This window comes from Acipenser ruthenus, chromosome 1 (assembly GCF_902713425.1).
Source record: "Acipenser ruthenus chromosome 1, fAciRut3.2 maternal haplotype, whole genome shotgun sequence".
In the NCBI taxonomy this organism is placed as follows: domain Eukaryota; kingdom Metazoa; phylum Chordata; class Actinopteri; order Acipenseriformes; family Acipenseridae; genus Acipenser; species Acipenser ruthenus.
The window spans coordinates 5,112,994-5,134,765 of record NC_081189.1 but is presented as its reverse complement, the minus strand read 5'-3'; the positions used below and the strand labels follow the sequence as shown (position 1 = coordinate 5,134,765).

Below are 21,772 nucleotides of genomic sequence, written 5' to 3'. Positions count from 1 at the left end.
TGTATTACGAGTCATGTGATTGTAGCCTGATCTTCATTCCTATATAAAAACATACAAAGATGACAAGCTGCAAAATCCCTAGTAACTATTACACAAAGTGTTTCTTATTGGTGTGTAAAGGTCAGAACACTGTGGCACTGGATCATTATACTGCAATTAACCAGGTCCCCCTTCACAATGGCTTATCTGTGCCCTCTCTATCGGCAGCCCGTGCCTGTTATCGGTGTCCTGATCTGGCCGTGAGCACATGCCAAGTCAGAGAGGGCAGTGACCTTTTCACCAGGCCCTTTGATTGACTCTGAAAAGGTTGTGGTTCACAGCTAGTCAGTGGGAGATCATCAAGAGATGAACCAGAAAAGAAAATAAAACGAAGAAAAAAAAACACACGGTCAAGAGTGACAGAGCCCAGCTGGCGAGAGGCACAACCCCACAATGATCTCAACAAAGAATTAAATTGAAATGAAGTTACCCAGGCAAGAGGTGTAATTAGAAACCAATTTCCTAATCAAATGCGGGACAGGTAATAATCGACAATATCTGCTGCATTGAGCATTGAGCACTTCATTCTCTGGCTCACAGTCCTGCACTCCCAGCCCACGCTATTGTGTTTGCAGCTGCACAGCACCCCAGTTTCAGCGTCCCTGTTTTTCTGTGTAAAGTACTCCGCAGACCTGAAATCCAACCTGACTAACACAGTAGCATATTATTCAATGCAGTGTTCTGTAAGGTGTCTAGATGGAAGGACTGCTGTTAGCTCCAAGTTTGTGCTGGCAGGATTGATGGCAGTGAAGTCTCTCCACTCAATTTACAAGTGTTGGACAAAGAAGGCTCCATAGGGCATCTGCATTAAAATAAATCTGGCTTTTATTAATTATAATTTAAAACTGTTGGACACTGTTTTCAAATCCTCAGTAAAAAGAAAGTTGTTCTGGCAGCTTCTGGTGTTTCTTCTTTTTTAATTGATTGAATCACATTGTGATCTATCTATCTTTCTATCTGTCTATCTGTCTGTCTATCTATCTATCTATTCACAATGTATATATATATGTATATGTATGTATATATACACACACACACACACACACACACATACACACACACACACACACAAAGTTATATTTGTTCTTTAAAATATATATTAAATAACAGACCTGGAAAGAAATAATCACTCACACTAGTGCTGTACATTTCATTGTCCACAGCCTTTTGCATGACATTTTCATGTGTAATGCATTGACATGTCAAAAAGTCAAGAAGGAAAATATGGTTGAATTTCCAGTTCAGCCTGAATAACTGTAAATTCGGTGTGGTTTGGAATTTGTCCATTTGACTATTTGGTTCATGCACAGTGCTTGATTAAACAATATGAAATTATTTTATTAATTAGGGGACTAAGTAAAACAAAGGTTTGTATTTTAAAAACCAAGCAGGATAGTCAAAAAACATTATTTTACACTATACTTCACTTGGAAATGTGGGTTTACCACCTTTTCTTGTTAAATTCCAAAAGTTTTACACAAGCAATGTAATTGTATCTGATCAGAGGAATGCCTGCAAATTTAAAAGAAACACATTTTAATACTGCTCCATTTTACTGAGAAAGGATTACAGAGAGATTTTGAGTTTGGTACTCATAGTGTATTTGTATTTTTTTCATCCACTGAATTAAAGATCTGCAATTAATGACACTGTATGGTGGTGGATATTCAAGAATATTTATAAACTCCAGAAGCTTTTCCAATTGCTTTTCAATCACTCTGAAAACCTCTGAATTGTACCCAGGTTGCTATGTACAATGCTAGTAAAAGGAAAAGCATGTTCATTAAATCACCAAGGACCTTCTTATCTTTTAAGTCAGGAACACTTTGTAAATAGTGCTCTTTAACTGTACTTTTCATCTATTCTGCAAAACACAAGTCAGCCCTTCATTTCAGCTGCTTTGCTTTTCAGCTTAGAGTCCTTCATGTATACATATATTTGTAATGAACTTGTAAAGAAAACAGGCCACAGGACCCCTTCAGTTTTAAAAGCAGATTGCTGACCATCAAAAACGAATGGCTCGACAGCTGGTTTCCATGTTGCTTCCTTGAAACCCTCTGAATTACAAGGAGGTTACTGCATTCCTCCAGCTAGACAGCTGCCCTGCTACAGCAGGGGGTCAGGGGTTAAACGCCTAAAGTCAAAAGCCAAAGGGGTGTTCGTCCTAATCGAAAATGGACTGGATGCTTGCTCTGCTGCGGCACTAAACAAATTGTCAAGTTAAATAGCACTCATGGGGTCTATTGCATTGATTAACCCCTGAACCGCGTTGTGTTTTGGATTTGTCAGGTGCACATAATGTGAAAACGAGTTTGCCAGAAGCTCTAAATACAAAATTGGAGCTAGAAGTATCATGAAAAAGTAAAACACCATGATACACATGGACATGCAGGTAAACAGACCGACGCCTGAGGATTTACAAATGTTGTTAACAAATGACACAGTGTTTGTGCTTTCTATCTCAAGGACCAGAGACCTCTAACACTTGGTTAAAACCATCACCCCTGAACATATTGAATACTCATAATAAGCAGAGAAGATAAATGTAATGACAGCAGTAACAATGGCAATCGATTGACAGAGGACTGTTAGAATTCTACTAAAGATGCTTGAGCCTGAGACAACTGATGTACTGAGCATATAATAATAATAATAATAATAATAATAATAATAATAATAATAATAATAATAATAATAATAATAATAACTGAGTATCTAGTGAACCCCTGCCACACTTTCACCTTGAAAACTGCCACAAAAATAAGGGCCTGTTTTCAGCTACAACAGCATTGACCTGTCAGCAGGTCTTTGTGGAATACAGTGGGGAGTTACAGGGTGCTTTATAGGTGGTTGAAATCCTTCATTTAAAGCTGCTACTTAGCTGCTACTCTGTCATCAGAGTTAACTCCTGGGTTAGAGGTAATCAGTACCTATAGTATTTAGAGCTACAGACCTTTGTTAAATACTTCCCTTAGCTTACTGTACCTAGCGATTGATGGTTTGCTTGTACAGTGTCTGCTAACAAATGGCTAAATCTGGATATTTAAAGTTCTTCCAGACCATAAATATCTCACCAAAATCCAGAACGTGACTCCTCTGCAAAAGCTTTGAAGCTGAATTTAGAGACAACTTAAAGCATGGCTTTAATTGTTTTGTGTAAGGGTTTTTCAATTGTGTTGGTCTTTTATTGATAATGGGGGTACATGTTGATGCTGATGATTTGTGTTGTCCCTCCGGACACACTGGGAAGCGAGATTTGTTGTTCAAAGGCAATACATGAAATAAAGAGCCTTTTGACTGTATGGTTTGGATATTTGAATACTGGTAGTTGTCATTATTTAAACACAATTACATAGCTGCCAAACTATTAGATGTACTGTAAATGTATATTTAATTTGATGTTATATTTTCCATTGTCCTAAAAAATTGTATTTACCTAATATGTACTTAGAAGTCTATATAGATTCTAGTTATGACTAATTCTACTTTTTGGACACAGCACAGCAAACTCCTTCCTATGTTATTTGTACTAGTAGATGGAATAAATTATAACAATACCTAAACACCTGTACAAGGTTTTTCCAACTCCTATTAACAGTGGCACAGAAACTGAAAAGTGTTAGAGACTCAGCCGTAGCCAGTGTAGTACCAAACAAGAGAGTTATGGACCTGATACAGGGGCTTTTTATTAGCCACTTTATTAGCCAGATTAAATTGTGCTCTAGAAGCTCAATGCACTGTTTTATCTGTTCCAAAAAAAGCTGATTGGGCTGCAGAACTGAGACTGTTTCTCCACGGCAGACATTTTAATTTGCACATATTTGCATTTGTTTTCCTGCTCTTTTTTTCTGATCCCTTTCCTGCACTGTTGACATTTTTATGAGTTTGTTGAAAACTAACAACATTTACTCCAACTTACCCTAAGCAGTAGAACTGCATGTTTGTCTTTGCCATATAAGTTCGTATCATGACCTCAGCCTGGAGGCTGCTAGCCTTGACAATGGCTTTGGCCTGGAGGATCCTGAGTTTGGCTGGTCTGGACCTAAAAGGGTCACAGCCTCTCCCTCAACTTGGCCTTGACCAACCAAACGTATCTGCTTCCATTTGCTCATTACTACCACCAAATAAACAGTACAATTCTATAAGCCTAAAATGTCTGTTTTGTATCTACCAGTAAGCAACACTCTGTGGACATCACACCTTCCAGTGGCCAGGTTTGAAAAGCGATCTTTATCTGATGGCCTTTCAAATCCAAGCAGATTACATCTTCATCTGCAGGCAGTTTATCAAAGTCCAGCATGTCCATAGGAGGGTTGTTTTAATGGGGGGGAGGGGGGACCAATCTACTGGCATAAAAGCCTTTGTCCCTTCCAAATGGGTGGGAAATGATTCTACAGGATTAGCCAACAATTATACGCTACGGCCTAATCAATTCACTCCATTCACCGTGTGGAGTAAGCTGATCCCTCTGAACAAAGGGCCATGCCGGTGGGGGTACACCTGAGAAAACAGCAGGTCAGTGTAAACAGCATGGCACTCACTCCCTCTATGGAATGGCCCAGAACCATATGGTGCTGCTATGAACTTATTAGCTGGCGGATTAACTGATCTTGTTGCCTGGGATCGGCCCGTCAGTCTCCCCCCGACTGCGCAGCTGACTGACAGCCTATATCTGCTGCTTCAAACTCAGAAGTTATTTCCTCTGGTTTATCAAGTGATTGCACACAAATACACTGGCAGACACAAAACCCCCCTTTGTAAAAGCCTGTCGCCCCCTCTGCATTCTTACGCCCCAGCAAAACAACTTATTTTAGCTCCCAAACCACGATTTCTCAGTCGCTAGTTGGCCTCTCAGGGCCCTGCACTCACATTTTTTTATTGAAAATACCTTTAGCCTTTGTAGATGTAGCGATAATGTGAACGAATGGCGTGCTTTGTGCCTTACAGTTAAGTTTTTAAAGAATCCTTGGCATCCCTATGCAATTCAACCACTAGGATTTCAATTCTGGGTCATGCTTTATTGGTTTAACTATTAAGAACTAGCTTACTAACATACTGAAACAATGTTCATACTTTGTTAATGTTAGTTAATTTGTAATAACTTGTTTATCAACTAATAATAAACTAATAATAAATGCTCCGAATTATTTAACAGTGGGAACTGAGGTAACCCTTTGATTTTCACTCCTGATGGGTAACTGTGTTACAGTGATGAGGTGACAGTCAAACTGAGCCTTTGAAATTGGGTGGAAAAACAGGGCTAAACCGGATCAAAACTGTATGCCATAAATATATTAATAAATAAGAAGGTTTATATGTTAACAATGCTAAAAGGAAGAGAATCAAGTTAAGTACTGTAAAAATGAGGTTAGCCCGCTTTGAGAATCAATTGCACTTTTAATTTACATTATTGTTTTACAAGAGTGTTTTCCTCTCTGTGCATTTTCTGGATGAAATATGAACTCATCTGTGCATTGTTAAATCTTATCAAAATTGGATCAGCAGATACTAGGGGCTGCAGAGCTACTGCCATTGCAGATACTGTACCACAGAGGATTGAGGGCAGACGGATTCACAGAGCTGTGAAATGCTTTCAAGCCATTTTCAGCTTCTGTATGTTCTGCAAAAATCTTTGTCAGTTATAATCATTATCAAATGTTGCATCGCAAAAATGTGTTTGAAACCACTTCTATCATCTATAATTTGGAACACTTAATCCTAACATTTATATTCTGAAGAACTGTGATGAAGACAGTTTGCAGAAAACGTTTGCTGACCTTCTCTTAAGTTTCTATTGAAATGCTTTAGCCTGAGTCAGCTGGATCAAATTCAGAAAGCGGACAGATACAGTCATGGGTTTATGACATGTAGTTTGTTTGTTATCTATGAAATATCTGACTCCTTTTTGTCTTGAAATTCCTAGTTTGAATGTTGCCTTACTGCTGCAACCCACTTACTGCACCAGACACTGAAACTTACCAACAGGCCAAAGGACTGAAGATCAACAGGCAACTTCCATTCCCTCCGTAACCCCACTGCCCTTAATCACCCACCATTACCCTTCTTATCCTAACAATGAGGACTGGTTACACCTAACTCTCATAGGGAGGGGTCACCGCTCCCAAAATGATATACCACCACATACCATACACTTTTAATCAGTACTGATGAAGACATCAGCCATGATCTCCATTCGTGCTGTCAAGTATTTTACCCACATGTTGCTGAGCTCTGGAGATGCAGGCCTAGTCTTGCTAATCTTCATCTGGCCTGATCAGACACCTGACCAGTAGAGGTCACTGAAACATGATGCTGTATAAACTATCCTCAGACGATTTTCCTGCCTGGCACAAAAGCTAATGCAGCTCTCTTTGCGTTCCCAGCCAAGATTGGCAACTTTGTGTGAATGTAATTCAAATTCAAACCAAGTTTGCATGTCTCACTCTGAGCTCCACTGAAGACCCGTTACTTTTACTGATGCTGCTGTATGTGGTTATTTCTTAGGTCAGGTGTGCATATGAAGGTGAGACTCATGTCTCCTGTAAAACATAATCTTCATAAACCTTTAAATTAAAAAAACGACGTTGTTGTTTTGTTTGTTAAATAAGTACATGTTAGCAATCACAATACAGTAGCCAGCATGTAAATGTGTTGCAGGTTATCAGTGCAGTATTGGTGGATTCCTGCTCATGTTACTAGCCAGACTCTTCCACATTGAGGATGACACCCCATCAGTTTGAAGCTGTCTCAAGCACTGTTCAGCCCCCATCCTCTTCAGTGTCAGTATGCGGTCACTGGGGTCAGCAGTCTGACAGGGTGGTCCTGTTCCTGCTGCTATGCAAATAACTACCTGTCTCTTCCAGAGAAAAGGAGTTTATTAATGTTCTTAATAAGCTGTGTAAAATTGTTACATGTGCTTTCTAGGGCCTGAGATATGTTTTGGTGTGTTAGCGAGGTTGCAGGTCATCAAAGCAGAGCTGGCTGAAGATCTGGTGGTGGACACATAATTGGGCACCATAAAGTAAAACAAACTCTTGGATGGTGTAGCCCCAGTTCAGCTTTCAAGTGCTAAACAGTAATAAACTGATAAACGGTGCTTTGAAATGCTTGACATCTGATTGTATCATCTAGACCCTGGCATTGATCAGCACACACTAAAAGCAACACATATTCCTAAGAAGAACTTAACTGATAATTATGAAAGCAGAGGACAGGACCAGACGACACAATTGGATGTGAAGTGGATACAGATTCAGGCTGTTTTTCAGTGGTGGGTGCTAGAATGGATTTACAAGCCATGTTATTGCTGCTGATTCAATAGGATCCTTCAACAGTCAACTGGATGCATTCCTGCAATCGATTAGCTGTTAGTTATGTCTTTTATTTTTGTGTTCTTTGTACAGTATAAAAAGTATTGTCAAATGCATGTACCTTCTGTACCAAGGTCACATATTATAAATAAGAAATAGTGTGTCTTTAGTGTGTACTTCTGGGTTTATAACGTATATCATTATCATTCTGACACATTGTATCTTATATAAAAATACGCAATAACCCATTTTAACCTCATTTTCCCCTCTCCCCCTAGACCTGCACTCCAGTGGACTGAGGTTCTGAGTAAGGACAACCCCAGCACTCCCAGAGATTCAAAGCTGAGGCCAAAGCTATTTACACCTTTCTTCCTAATTCTCTTTCCATGCATGTAACTTCCTAAACTGCTTACAGCACTCCTTTTCTTGGTGTCGGGTCAGGTGTTGAGTCTGGGTTGCGTGGAAGCACCACAGTTTGAATGTGCAAGGAAGAGCACGCATTTGGAAGGGGAGTGGAGGCAAACTTTCAAACAGAGAGCGGTGGGTGTCTGGAATGGGATGCCAAGCCATGTTGTTGCTGTTGATTCATTGGAATCCTGCAAGAGCCAACTGGATCCTGGAATCAATTATAACTGATTGAGCATTGATGAGCCAAATGGTTTCAGCTTGTTTGTATCTTTTATAAATGTTCTTATGTATAAAGTAACGTCTGTCTGCTCTGAAAATGTAGCACGGCTCTTTTGGCAGTGGGCGCACGTTGGTCTCTGAATCTGAAGACCGTGGTTTGATACTCATTCACTATTGTACACTATCTACCCATTCCAGCATTGCCTTGTATGAGCACACTTTGAGAAAACAAGCAAACCAACCAATACAAAATCAAAGCAGAGGCATTGTTCTAATTTTCTAACATCGCACAAAGGCAATTTGGAATAAATCACGATGACCACCAGTCAACGACAGCATTGAATCCCCCCTGACCAGCCGGATATGATTCAGACTGGAATTGACCAGATCCAAATCTTTTCTGTTCTGCATTCTCCTGATTTCTGGAGAAGATGTCAGGATACGTTGACACAGACTAGAAACAAAACCTGCTATCAGTGCTGCACTGTTCAGAACTCCAGCGGCCTTCCGAAGGAGAAGGGCGACCCCATCATGCCTGGGTCTTGTCATGACTGGGTCTTGTCATGCCTGTAAGGTAAATCAGAACAGGGGCAAACTGAAAAGGCAACATAGGTCCATTCACAGTCACAACTGCAGCTTAATGGGTTTGAAATTGCATTAAATAGCAAAGAATGCCACTTGATATATGGGTATGTTTAATCACCTTTCACGTACTGTATGATTCAAGCCAGTGTCGTCAACCATATTGATATATGAGAATACAGTGTACCAGAAACTCAATATGGTCCAGTTGATGTCATGGAAAGGGTTTGTTTCTGACGTGTCATGTGGCATACGGCCTGCAAGACCCACACCCTGATTGACTGAAGGCTCCTCAACAAATATATGACGGCAGAACATATTCCTTTAGGTGCCACTCCCTTTCAAACCATCTTTCTACCATCTTAACTCTGTGACAGGTGTGGAGCGGTAATGCACACCAGGGGCGGCCGGTTAACAGTGTTCGCTTGCTCGCCGAACCCCCAGTCTCTTATTAATGAATTGCACTTCCCTTCTTCTGGGTGATGTGCGTTTCATTTCCCCCCTCTCACGTGACACATCAACAATAATAATAATATATTTTATATATTTTGGCAAAGGACTGTGGTTTGATACTCATTCACGATTGTACACTATCTACCATTCCAGCATTTCCTTGTATGAGCACACTGTTTGAGAAAACAATCAAACCAACCAATACAAAATCAAAGCAGAGGCGTTGTTCTAATTTTCTAACATCGCACAAAGGCAATTTGGAATAAACCACAATGACCACCAGTCAACGACAGCATTGAATCCCCCCTGACCAGCCGGATCCGATTCAGACTGGAATTGACCAGATCCAAGCATCTTTTCTGTTCTGCATTCTCCTGATTTCCTGATAGGGCAACAGTGTGGAGTAGTGGTTAGGGCACTGGACTCTTGACCGGAGGGTCGTGGGTTCAGTCCCAGGTGGAGGACACTGCTGCTGTACCCTTGAGCAAGGTACTTTATCTAGATTGCTCCAGTAAAAACCCAACTGTATAAATGGGTAATTGTATGTAAAAAATAATGTGTAAAAAATAATGTAATTGTATGTAAAAATAATTGTAAGTCGCCCTGGATAAGGGCGTCTGCTAATAAATAAATAAATAAATAAATAAATAAATAATAATAATAATAATAATAATAATAATAATAATAATAATAATAATAATAATATAGCGCCTTTCATAGTGGACCACCATCACAAAGCGCATTACAGAGGTAGGCTGTGAACTGTGCTTTATATGCAGAATCACTTACAATAGGACATTGATTTAACATCTCAGCCACAGGATGGAGCACAAGGAGGTTAAGTGACTTGCTAAGGTCACACAGTGAGTCAGTCAGTGGCAACGGTGGGATTTGAACCAGTAACCTTCTGGTTACAAGCCCTAGACTTGACTGGACCACACTGCCTCCTTAGCAATGACGTTCATCCCACCTGTTTAATGGGCTGAAGGTGGGCTGTGCTCGCTCAGAAATGCAAGCACCCAAATCTGCCGTGCACATGAGCAGTATCAGCCAGCAGTCAGCCAGGACTAGCTATGATTGGCTTAATGTCTGGATGGAGCGCAGCTGGTTAGCAAACATGGTGATCAGACGATCAGTGCACATGTGCCAAGACAACAAAGGCTATAAATATGAGCAACACTTCGGCTCTTCTGTCTTGTATGGTGTGTTACTTTGTTACTTTGTGTTAGTTTAAATATTAAAATAAAAGTCTAATTTTCTTTGTCCAAATTTAAATTAATATTTATGGATACTGTTATTTGTTCAACTTCATTCAGTACATTATATTTGTATTTTAATACTATTTATATAATATTTTGTTTAATCTTGTTGATTTTCTATTACTGTTTGTTTGTAGCTGATCAGTCTTTTATTAGGTCTATATAAATTATCTACTGGTTCCTGGGGGAAAAAAAATCAACTTCATTGTTAATTACAGTGTTTTTATTTATTTATTGTTTCCTTTGGCCTTAATTGTGACTTCCATTTAAGGTCTTATTTTTTCCTGTTCTTGGTCTTTGAACTTGGGATTGATTTAGATTCAGGGACAACTTCAATTTAAATAAAAGCACATTTACATTTTCGAGTACATTCGGAGTGTTTAATATATTTGTCTTATTTCAACATCTCACTTTTTATAGGATTTTTTTATTTTTTTATTTAATGAATGAAAACTGAATGATTAAATGATTTAGCCATGTTATCAATTGAAAAAGACATGATGGCTGACATTCCTGACTTTAAAAATAAAGTAATCAAAAATTTGCCACAATAAGACATTGCAGAGCAAGCTTTTTATATCGCTTCCAACAGTAAACACATCCACTGGACAGTGCTGCTACCACTGAGGTTTGCCCCCTGGACCCCACCCCCCCGGACCCCATCCCATCACCTGCATCTGAGATGTGAACACCCAAAAATGATGCCAGATAAGCACTTCAATCTAAGATGTAAGGTATCATTAGAAATGAAATATAGCTAATTACTGCCATGTCCCAAATATCCCTCCACACCGCACATTGGGGTTTTGGTAAAAGAACATGAAATTATTGTTGGCTGCAGACTAGCAAAGTCACACCTCATTCTTCAATTTCAAGACAGCACTTTCTGGAATCTAAGGATCATGATTCTAGGTTTAGATATTCCCAGCTAGGCAGGTCACAAGCGTTGGACCAGGTTAGAACTGAGATTTGGTTGAGTGAGGAGCTGGTTCTCAGATTCCCTGATTTTGTGGCCACAGTCTATGTTTATTTGGGTGCTTGAAGCTGTGAATGTGTAGACATAGGAAACTGGAATATAAAAATCGCAATCTAAATCTGCTGTGTTTGGAACTGGAGCTAATCTCAAACCTAGTCATTCCCCATAATAAATATGCTTCTGAGAAAATGACTTGGTCTTCATCACCATCTTTCTTGCAGACACACGTATACAGTTGTCCAGGGCTGGTCTGAGCACCACTGGGGAAACTTGATGAATTTGCCCATGGTAGCCAGGTGTTGTTTAAGGATTTGAATGTATGCAATGGTTTTCCATGTAGTGTTTGTATTTTCTTGTTCTGAGTTGAATTTTTTATTTGTATGTTTTAATTGCTCAGGTTGGTTATCTTTTTGTTTGGTTGTTTAGGGTTTTTTTTTAATTGATATTTCCCCCCCCCCCCCCCCCGTTTAAGAAAGCAGCCTTGGCATGGAATTCAGAGTTCAATTCTGTACAATGGGACAGCACCCCCTGCAGGCAACTGATGGTTTCAGTAAATCTGTCTCAACTGCTTGAGCAAAACAAAAAATAGAAAACTATTTATTGGGATATTAAAATAATATAGTACTGGCATTTCTTCCTTTAGTGATAAGGTAATGATCCAGTACAGCTCAACACAATACTGTATGAAGTTCATACTTTGCTCAAAGGGCAGAGGGTAAAATAGATGACTGATAAGGACAATGTTGATGATATATTTATGTAGTGGATAGCTTAAGACAGGTTTGCTGAAACAAAGAAATACATTTAATTGATGTCAGCAGAACTTAATAAAAGACAGATCATATGCAAAGTTATTTTGGGAAGCTGTAACATCGTGAAAGGGGAGCGTCACAAGCTGTTACCGGCAGAAAGGCGACCCAGGGACAGAACAAAACAAATACAGAAACAAGAACAAAATAAACAAGGCACGAGGGCCAAAATAATGTGATTATTATTCATGCATCCCGGTACTGAACAACGTGCAAACAAACCGTCCCTTGGAATTAGCTTTAATGAAATCACAAATAAGTTCCCGTAGGTTTTCTTTTATTTTTTTATTGTAATATTAAACAATTAATTTGGTCTGAGCACAACCAGTGCTACATTTAGACATACACCTTTTTCTCTAAATTAATCTTATATGTGATTAAGTCCAAATGATAGGAGTTTGGGTTTTGACTGAAGAAATCTACTAATAATAGTTAGAAATTTTAGAAATTGATAATATGGGAGGGAATTAAGCTACCTCCTTAGACATATAACCAGAGTAACATTAACCAGAATAAACCGTTTTTCCTTCTTACACAGTTTCCTTCCGATAATTAACAAAACTATTGTGGGACTTTTGATCCAATTATGAAGCTGCAAGGCATGCATCTCATTGACCCTATATTTATGATATTCAGTGTATAAAGACCTTTCGATATAATGTGATATGCTAAATAAATGTAGGTTATAATTCTATTTTTTCAATACAGTGAGTGTCTTTAATTATGAAGAACACAAACATCCAAAAGCAAACCCTTACTCGAGTGCTGTCTTTGTTCTGTTTTTTATTATTGAAACCAAGAATCAGTTCCTGAGTCCTACATTTGGTGTACTATAAGCCAGTAACATTTACAGAATCGTTTGATTAAAAAAAAAAAAAGTCCTTAAAAAACTATGATGCATGATTCATGCAAAAAAAAACATAAAAAAGCAGGAAAAGATGCACTTGCTAGGAGAAAAAGCAGCACATTTAAAATAATAATAATAATAATAATAATAATAATAATAATAATAATAATAATAATTTAGGATAACTATATGCAGCAATTTCAGTGACTGCCTTATTCTCACATATGGGCAACAGCATTGATTTCTTACAATAAATAAATAAATAAAAAACCTCTTGTGACATATAGTTTTAGTCGAGGTATACAAGGCTTTGTAAGGCAGTTAAATACACACACACACATTCCCACACCAAAATCTTACTCCTCATTTGAAAGGCCCGTCCTTTAGATCCATGCAACTATTGTTGGTTTTAGTTTTGCACCCTCTCAATTAATTCCATACAGGAAGAAATGTAATAAAGTTTGCAATCTGGGAAAATACACGGGAGCTTGGGGTATTGTCGTTTGTTCAAAGGATGGAGGGGTGGGATGGGGCTTTCAGGGTTCTTTACTTTCACCTGCTGGGGTCCATTTGGTCTCTTTCAAAGAGAAAGGAAAGGCAAAATGAATACGCAAAATGGGGATAAGAGTCCCTTAAAGAGCCCAATGGTATAATCAATGGGCACTTGTAATCCCTATTATACCTCACAGAGGTAGCTGTAAGACAATTAAATCTCCCTTCTCTGGCAATTTAACTGCCAGTGAATGAGTTTTCAGCAGTGGGGTAACCATACTGCACCATTTTAGTCAAACTCTCCTTTTTTTCTCATAGTGGTAGGAGAAAAATCCACAAATGGCTCTTTGTTTTACTGTTCTAATCACAGGGCCGAGGTGTATGGTGACTTTGAGACATGTTTTGTTCATTGTGAAAATCTAAATGTTCTGTTGTTATTAAGTAAAAGCATATATATATATATATATATATATATATATATATATATATATATATATATATATATATATATATTTCTTATTTGAAGCTGGATCTTTCTCTGTTTTGGACACATTTTGCATTCTGTTAGTTTTAAATTTTCTAATAAGAACAACCTTTTTTTTTAATCCACATGATCTTACCCTCTACCTTAATAAATAACATTAAAGAAAAACAACATGTGTTTATTTATTAATTTACATTATGTAAAAGAACACAAGAACGTTTACAAACAAGAGGAGGCTATTCGGTCCATCCATGCTCGTCCGCTTCTTAGTATGTATCTGAAATCTTTCTAAAGTCAGTCCTTAAAGAATCCAAATTGTTCTGAAGGACTAGGTAACTGACTCCATCCACTCATCCCTCACCACTCTCTATACATACACAGCATAATGTATTATAATATTAATAGCAATTTGAACATTTCAATCCAAATGGGGTCTACATAAAGAATATTTACAAATAAAATCAAAACAATAATAATAATACTAATACTAATAATAATAATAATAATAATAATAATAATAATAATAATAATAATACATATCCTCTATGGACGCACTACATTTTAGGGTCTACTATATTTGTAAATGTCATTATTATAACAATATCGCCACATGCTGCATTACAAAAACACTTCACTATTCACTATAAACTATTCAGTCTAGACAAAAAGGCTTAATGTTGCTTTTTCTGTAATATTAATGTAACCTTATAATTGTGATGTCCTCAGGGAGGAAAATATGTTCCACTGTTTGTTCCCTTAAATGAAGGATATTTGAATCCAGCGCTACATGGTTTAGCCATTATGTTGTGTTAATACATTCTACATGGATGTGCCTAATTTATTTTGATACATATAGTCTTAATTACGTAATGCAGAGTATGCTGTTTTTCTTAGCCTTATAAACATGTCCTTTTTTGTTTCCGGACCTATAACGACAGAGAAGACATTTCACATGAAAGAATGCCTTGCGCCACATCCAGATAGAGGGGTGTAGAGCAGCAGGGCTCCAGTGACCGCACACACAGGACTGCAGCGACATCTAGTGGAACCCTCTTGAAACAACTCTCCTGAACCCTAGCTTTAAATAAAGTGTAACCTGTTTCAAATGCTACTATTCACATCCTTTTTTATGGAGTTTTCAATCACTCTGAGTGGCAATTATTCAAATATTGCATTTATTTTATATTTTTTGATGTCTCTGTCAAGGTGTTGCATTTCAGTTCTAAATCAGCCAGTGTCTTTATACTAATGCACAGCTGTGTACTATTATCCTGTAAAATAAAACAAAGAAACTTCACTCTTTAAAAACCCAAACCGTACCCTCATCCTGTAAAAAAAACAAAGAAACTTCACTCTAAAAACCCAAACCGTACCCTCATCCTGTAAAAAAACCCAAAGAAACTCCACTCTAAAAACCCAAACCGTACCCTCATCCTGTAAAGAAAAAAAAGAAACTTCACTCTAAAAACCCAAACCTTACCCTCATCCTGTAAAAAAACCCAAAGAAACTCCACTCTAAAAACCCAAACCGTACCCTCATCCTGTAAAGAAAAAAAAGAAACTTCACTCTTTAAAAACCCAAACCGTACCCTCATCCTGTAAAAAAAACAAAGAAACTTCACTCTAAAAACCCAAACCGTACCCTCATCCTGTAAAAAAACCCAAAGAAACTCCACTCTAAAAACCCAAACCGTACCCTCATCCTGTAAAAAAAACAAAGAAACTTCACTCTAAAAACCCAAACCTTACCCTCATCCTGTAAAATAAAACAAAGAAACTCCACTCTAAAAACCCAAACCGTACCCTCATCCTGTAAAAAAAAACAAAGAAACTTCACTGTTTAAAAACCCAAACCGTACCCTCATCCTGTAAAAAAACAAAGAAACCACTCTAAAAACCCAAACCGTACCCTCATCCTGTAAAGAAAAACAAAGAAACTTCACTCTTTAAAAACCCAATCCGTACCCTCATCCTGTAAAAAAAACAAAGAAACTCCACTCTAAAAACCCAAACCGTACCCTCATCCTGTAAAAAAAACACAGAAACTTCACTCTTTAAAAACCCAAACCGTACCCTCATCCTGTAAAATAAAACAAAGAAACTCCACTCTAAAAACCCAAACCGTACCCTCATCCTGTAAAGAAAACACAGAAACTTCACTCTAAAAACTCAAACCGTACCCTCATCCTGTAAAAAAAACAAAGAAACTTCACTCTTTAAAAACCCAAACCGTACCCTCATCCTGTAAAAAAACAAACTTCACTCTAAAAACCCAAACCGTACCCCCATCCTGTAAAAAAAACAAAGAAACTCCACTCTAAAAACACAAACCGTACCCTCATCCTGTAAAAAACTTCACTCTAAAAACCCAAACCGTACCCTCATCCTGTAAAAAAAACAAAGAAACTTCACTCTAAAAACCCAAACCGTACCCTCATCCTGTAAAAACAAAGAAACTTCACTCTAAAAACCCAAACCGTACCCTCATCCTGTAAAAACAAAGAAACTTCACTCTAAAAACCCAAACCGTACCCTCATCCTGTAAAAAAAACAAAGAAACTTCACTCTAAAAATCCAAACTGTACCCTCATCCTGTAAAGAAAAAAAAGAAACTTTACTCTAAGTTTCCTCCCACACGAGCCCTGTGCAGGGGTCAATGCGTGCTACTGGGAGGATAAAGGGCCTGCCAGCTGATGGGACTTTTTAATAGTAATTTAATATGTGCTCCTCCACGTAATACTCAAACAGTAGGTAAGATTATACAGTGTACAGTAGGTGTGCAATAGTAACACTGCTATAAATACATTCCTAAAGACATGCAAGACAGACACGTACATGCGCCCCCTTCTGCTGTTGCTGATTCATGTAATGAGGAGACAAATCCAGTGAGATTTTTTTAAAAAAATGTTTAATTTATTACACAGATTTAAGTAAATCTGCATTTCTTTTATACATGTAAATTAAACTGCTGACTGCCACCTTCCAAAACCAAGAGTCAAGGCTGAAATTGTACATTTGTACAAAAAAAAAAGTATATATATATATATATATATATATATATATATATATATATATATATATATATATATCATCCCAGATCTTGTGCTATTTATTTAGATAAATACATAGATGGAAAAAAAAACATACTGAAGCCCTCCCTAGCTGCTTGGCAATGGAGGAATATCTAATCCATTGAGATTTCTTCATAAACATCATGCCTCTCTACACCATAACTGTTTAAATAGTGAGCACTTGGGTCTCTATGAAGGTTCATGTCTGATGCTGCGTGTGTGTCTCTCACAGGGTGTCTCACCCTCTCTGATGCTGCCTGTGTGCCTCTCAAAGGGTGTCTCGCCCTCCCTGATGCTGCCTGTGTGCCTCTCAGAGTGTCTCACCCTCTCTGATGCAGCCTGTGTGTCTCTCACAGGGTGTCTCACCCTCTCTGATGCTGCCTGTGCCTCGCACAGGGTGTCTCACCCTCTCTGATGCTGCCTGTGTCTCTCACAGGGTGTCTCGCACTCTCTGATGCTGCCTGTGTGCCTCTCACAGGGTGTCTCACCCTCTCTGAAGCTGCCTATGCCTCTCACAGGGTGTCTCACCCTCTCTGATGCTGCCTGTGTGCCTCTCACAGGGTGTCTCACCCTCTCTGATGCAGCCTGTGTGTCTCTCACAGGGTGTCTCACCCTCTCTGATGCTGCCTGTGCCTCGCACAGGGTGTCTCACCCTCTTTGATGCTGCCTGTGTCTCTCACAGGGTGTCTCGCACTCTCTGATGCTGCCTGTGTGCCTCTCACAGGGTGTCTCACCCTCTCTGAAGCTGCCTATGCCTCTCACAGGGTGTCTCACCCTCTCTGATGCTGCCTGTGTGCCTCTCACCCTCTCTGATGCTGCCTGTGTGTCTTGCACAGGGTGTCTCACACTCTCTGGTGCTGCCTGTGTGCCTCTCACAGGGTGTCTCACCCTCTCTGATGCTGCCTGTGTGTCTCTCACAGGGTGTCTCACCCTCTCTGATGCTGCCTGTGTGCCTCTCACAGGGTGTCTCACCCTCTCTGATGCTGCCTGTGTCTCTCACAGGGTGTTTCACCCTCTCTGATGCTGCCTATGTGTCTCTCACAGGGTGTCTCACCCTCTCTGATGCTGCCTGTGTGTCTCTCACAGGGTGTCTCACCCTCTCTGATGCTGCCTGTGTGTCTCACAGGGTGTCTCACCCTCTCTGATGCTGCCTGTGTCTCTCACAGGGTCATACCCTCTCTGATGCTGCCTATGTGTCTCTCACAGGGTGTCTCGCCCTCTCTGATGCTACCTGTGTGTCTCTCACAGGGTGTTTCACCCTCTCTGATGCTGCCTATGTGTCTCTCACAGGGTGTCTCGCCCTCTCTGATGCTGCCTATGTGTCTCTCACAGGGTGTCTCACCCTCTCTGATGCTGCCTGTGTCTCTCACAGTGTGTCTCGCCCTCTCTGATGCTGCCTGTGTCTCTCACAGTGTGTCTCGCCCTCTCTGATGCTGCCTGTGTCTCTCACAGGGTGTCTCGCCCTCTCTGATGCTGCCTAACAGTTTGAATAAGAAGCGCTTTAGCACCACGCAGTCTTCTACTGTCAAAGTAGCCACCGCTGCCTCACATTTTCCAGCTAAGGCTTTGCCCCTGGACCCCAGCATTCTATCTGTGTTGTCTGCTAAACGTATTGTAGTTTGCTTTCACCGTTTTTGTAAGGATCCCAATGGCTTGCAATCAGTAGTGCCTTTTGTGTGTAAACTAATTGGAGTTTAACGTTAGTCCGTGACCCCTTCATACCAAGACAGTTTGGAAGGGGCCATTTCAACATTTTGATCATAGAACACCTGCAATGCTCATGACGTAGACTGATATTGAAGATTTATGAGACAGACAGCAACAAAGGCATTCAATTAAAGAGAAGGGCTTCATTGCTGAAGTTTCTTGTTAAACCTTGAATTTCTAATATATGTCCTCTGCCAGCTAACATTGAAATACATATACATGAAACTAAAAGTCAATTATGGCCAGGGGGTAAAGTGAGAAACAAAACATATTTAAACTTTGAGGGCCTCTACCATAACTCAAAAGAAACAGTTCATCCAACTTTGGTGAGCACATACTCCTCACTGGACTCGTCACAAACACTTTCGAATGTCTTCTGAAACTTTATATACGCTGAGGATTTGAAAAAGGGTTTTCTTCCGTCTTTAAGAAGGTAGCTCTGAAGAAACCCCAGCACTTGGTATTGCACAGGGAAACTGAGGTTCCAGGCGTAGTAGCAGCCCAAGAGGTCGTACAAGATGCCCAGCAGGGTGTTCTCTTTACAAATATAAATCCTGTCTGTAATTACAAATCCACTCAGGGGTCTCGCTGGGTCTTGGTGATGGATCACAAGGAGTCGGGGTGGATTATTGGAGTCACCTGACAGCTGAACTGTGGGTGCCTGGGAATGAAATCAATGAAGACAAGAAAACAAATGCAGTTTCTATTATTTTTTGGTTAGTTTGGCAAGGAAAATAAATTAGCTAAAGAGCATTTAAATTAGTAATTATAATACATCGTATAGAGTTAGTATAACGCAGATACAGTACGCTAGTTGTGTTATAGATTGCGTCAAAAGTTAACAGCAATTCATAAGACTGTGATGAAATATTCAATATGACAGCTGCTTTTGGTTAACCAATAGGGTTAAGAGACTGATTGTAGCTACCCCTCCCCATCCCCCATTCTTCTGGAGCAGTGTTTCCACCATACATGTGATGAAGAAAGGGGTTCCAGGGGAAATGCTCTAAACCGATAACTTTGTCATGATTTCTAAAAACAGCAACAACAAAGATAAAAGACATAACATAGTATAGCAAGGAAAATACTTTCATTTTTATTTTGTTTGTATGCCATAGTGCAGGGGTCTCCAACCCTGGTCCTGGAGAACCCCAATTCTGTTTATAGGTGTCATTATGTCATCAATGGCTAAAGATCTGGAACACTTGTTATTCTTCACTAATTAAGCCAATAATTGGTTCAATTAAGTAACTGAGAGCTCGGTTGAAAGGAAAACCAGAAGACCCTGCAGCTCTCCAGGACTAGGGTTGGAGACTCCTGCCACAGTGCTGTTCCATGAAACACAACAGTATAGCATGTTTGTTACAATCAGTCACTGCCATTAACAAAAAGCCCCAGACTTCAGTGTTGACAGGTCATTATCCTGTTACGCAAATACACTGATGTTTGATCATCAAAAAGTGTTGAGCTTGCCAGCAGACATGTAGTCACATACATCAGTTACCGATATTGCTGGGGGTAGTTTCTTTCCTTTACTTCTTGTCTTCAGTTTACTCTGCAGCTGCACAATAAGCTGGAGAGCATGCACTTCCTCGTACTCCACGTAACTCCCCTCCTAGAAAATCATATATATATATATATATATAAAAAAATGATAGAGTTAGCTGCCTCCAACAGATGGCCAATAATCAGTCGTTGGCACCGATCAAAGAATGGACAGCGTGGTGATGGCTATGTAAGTATTATTATTTATAACAAGTTATTATGATAACTTGCTTTAATGATGCCATATTACAGAATCGTACATTATTGATGAAGCCTCTACACAGTGTTGAGTCAGTACAAACATTTTAGCAATGGCACTGGTTTGCAGTACAACACAAACTGTAGTTACTAATTCATTACATTCTCACAAAAAGAAACACATATAGATTGATTTCAAACATACAGGCGCAAGCCTCTGTATCGAACAGTGCTACACATTCTGAGCCCTGCCATTGAGATGAGGTTAAAACCTCTGTAAGTGCCTCTGTAAAGCAGCCTGGATCTTGCATGGAATTGTAAGACACTTGCTCGGGAGTGACGGTGACGGCACAGTCACTGGTTCAGGCCACCGCACTTGCACATCTACAGTAATGCTGTTAAACTGATGTTGATAAATAAATTGAAGCATTCTAATGTAATGTTATGTAATTTCTCAACCATCCTACCTCACTGTTTCTCTCCATTGACATGGCCTTCTCCAGGTTTACAAGAAGAGCAGTCCATGATGCTGCTGGGTCACCAACTTTTACAAGCATTTGAAATTCTAAATGGATCTGGGGGAAAAATAAATATATGCTATACACATATGCTATACACATATATAGCAGTGTGGAGTAGAGGGCAGCAGTGTGGAGTAGCGGTTAGGGCTCTGGACTCTTGACCGGAGGGTCGTGGGTTCAATCCCCGGTGGGGGACACTGCTGTTGTACCCTTGAGCAAGGTACTTTACCTAGATTGCTCCAGTAAAAACCCAACTGTATAAATGGGTAATTGTATGTAAAATAATGTGATATCTGTATAATGTATAATGTGATATCTTGTAACAATTGTAAGTCGCCCTGGATAAGGGCGTCTGCTAAGAAATCAATAATTATAATTAATTAATTATATATATATATATATATATATATATATATATATATATATATATATGGCTCTTTGAGCTAAAATACATATATATATATATATATATATATATATATAATACAATACACATTTCTGAATGAGAGATTCAATATCAGCAAGAGACTAATAATCACAGTTAAGTATAAAAGTGTAAAAGCCATCCAGTTAAATATAGTTACCTGAAACTCAGGAAGAACACAGTGCCAAAACTAATTTACCATAGCAATATTAATTCATCATTAATCAACACCATAATGTTTGTATTTTTCTTATTTAGAAATATGAACGAAAATTTGACTCAGAAGAAAACATTTTCTTATAAAAAGTTATTAAAAATATTTTTTACACATTCAAACAATATTATTTCATGTCTAACATTAGTTGACATCAGATCTCAAATTAGACATTTGCCTCAGCATTTCATTAAAATAAATAAATAAAAATAAA

General features: G+C 39.0%; 1 protein-coding gene and 1 long non-coding RNA gene across 4 annotated transcripts in view; one reads left to right on the top strand and one right to left on the bottom strand.

Annotated features, from left to right (window-relative positions):
• Positions 1 to 10,942, top strand: part of LOC117403560 (uncharacterized) — a 17,769-nt gene extending 6,827 nt beyond the window's left edge. Inside the window, exon 3 of the long non-coding RNA XR_004544587.3 lies at positions 7,628 to 10,942. This is a non-coding gene — a long non-coding RNA (uncharacterized LOC117403560). The remainder of the gene's footprint in view (positions 1 to 7,627) is intronic.
• A 6,865-nt stretch (positions 10,943 to 17,807) lies between these two features.
• The window catches only part of LOC117403600 (uncharacterized), a 32,154-nt gene continuing 28,189 nt past the window's right edge, over positions 17,808 to 21,772 (bottom strand). For 2 of the 3 annotated variants that reach the window (XM_059034209.1, XM_059034256.1), the window contains 3 exons: positions 20,867 to 20,974; positions 20,152 to 20,271; positions 17,808 to 19,317 (listed from right to left, as the gene is read on the bottom strand). In XM_059034209.1, the coding sequence (XP_058890192.1) occupies positions 18,970 to 19,317; positions 20,152 to 20,271; positions 20,867 to 20,974 (576 nt within the window). In that variant the 3' untranslated portion in view covers positions 17,808 to 18,969. The remainder of the gene's footprint in view (positions 19,318 to 20,151; positions 20,272 to 20,866; positions 20,975 to 21,772) is intronic. The other variant, XM_059034177.1, reaches the window with a different exon arrangement.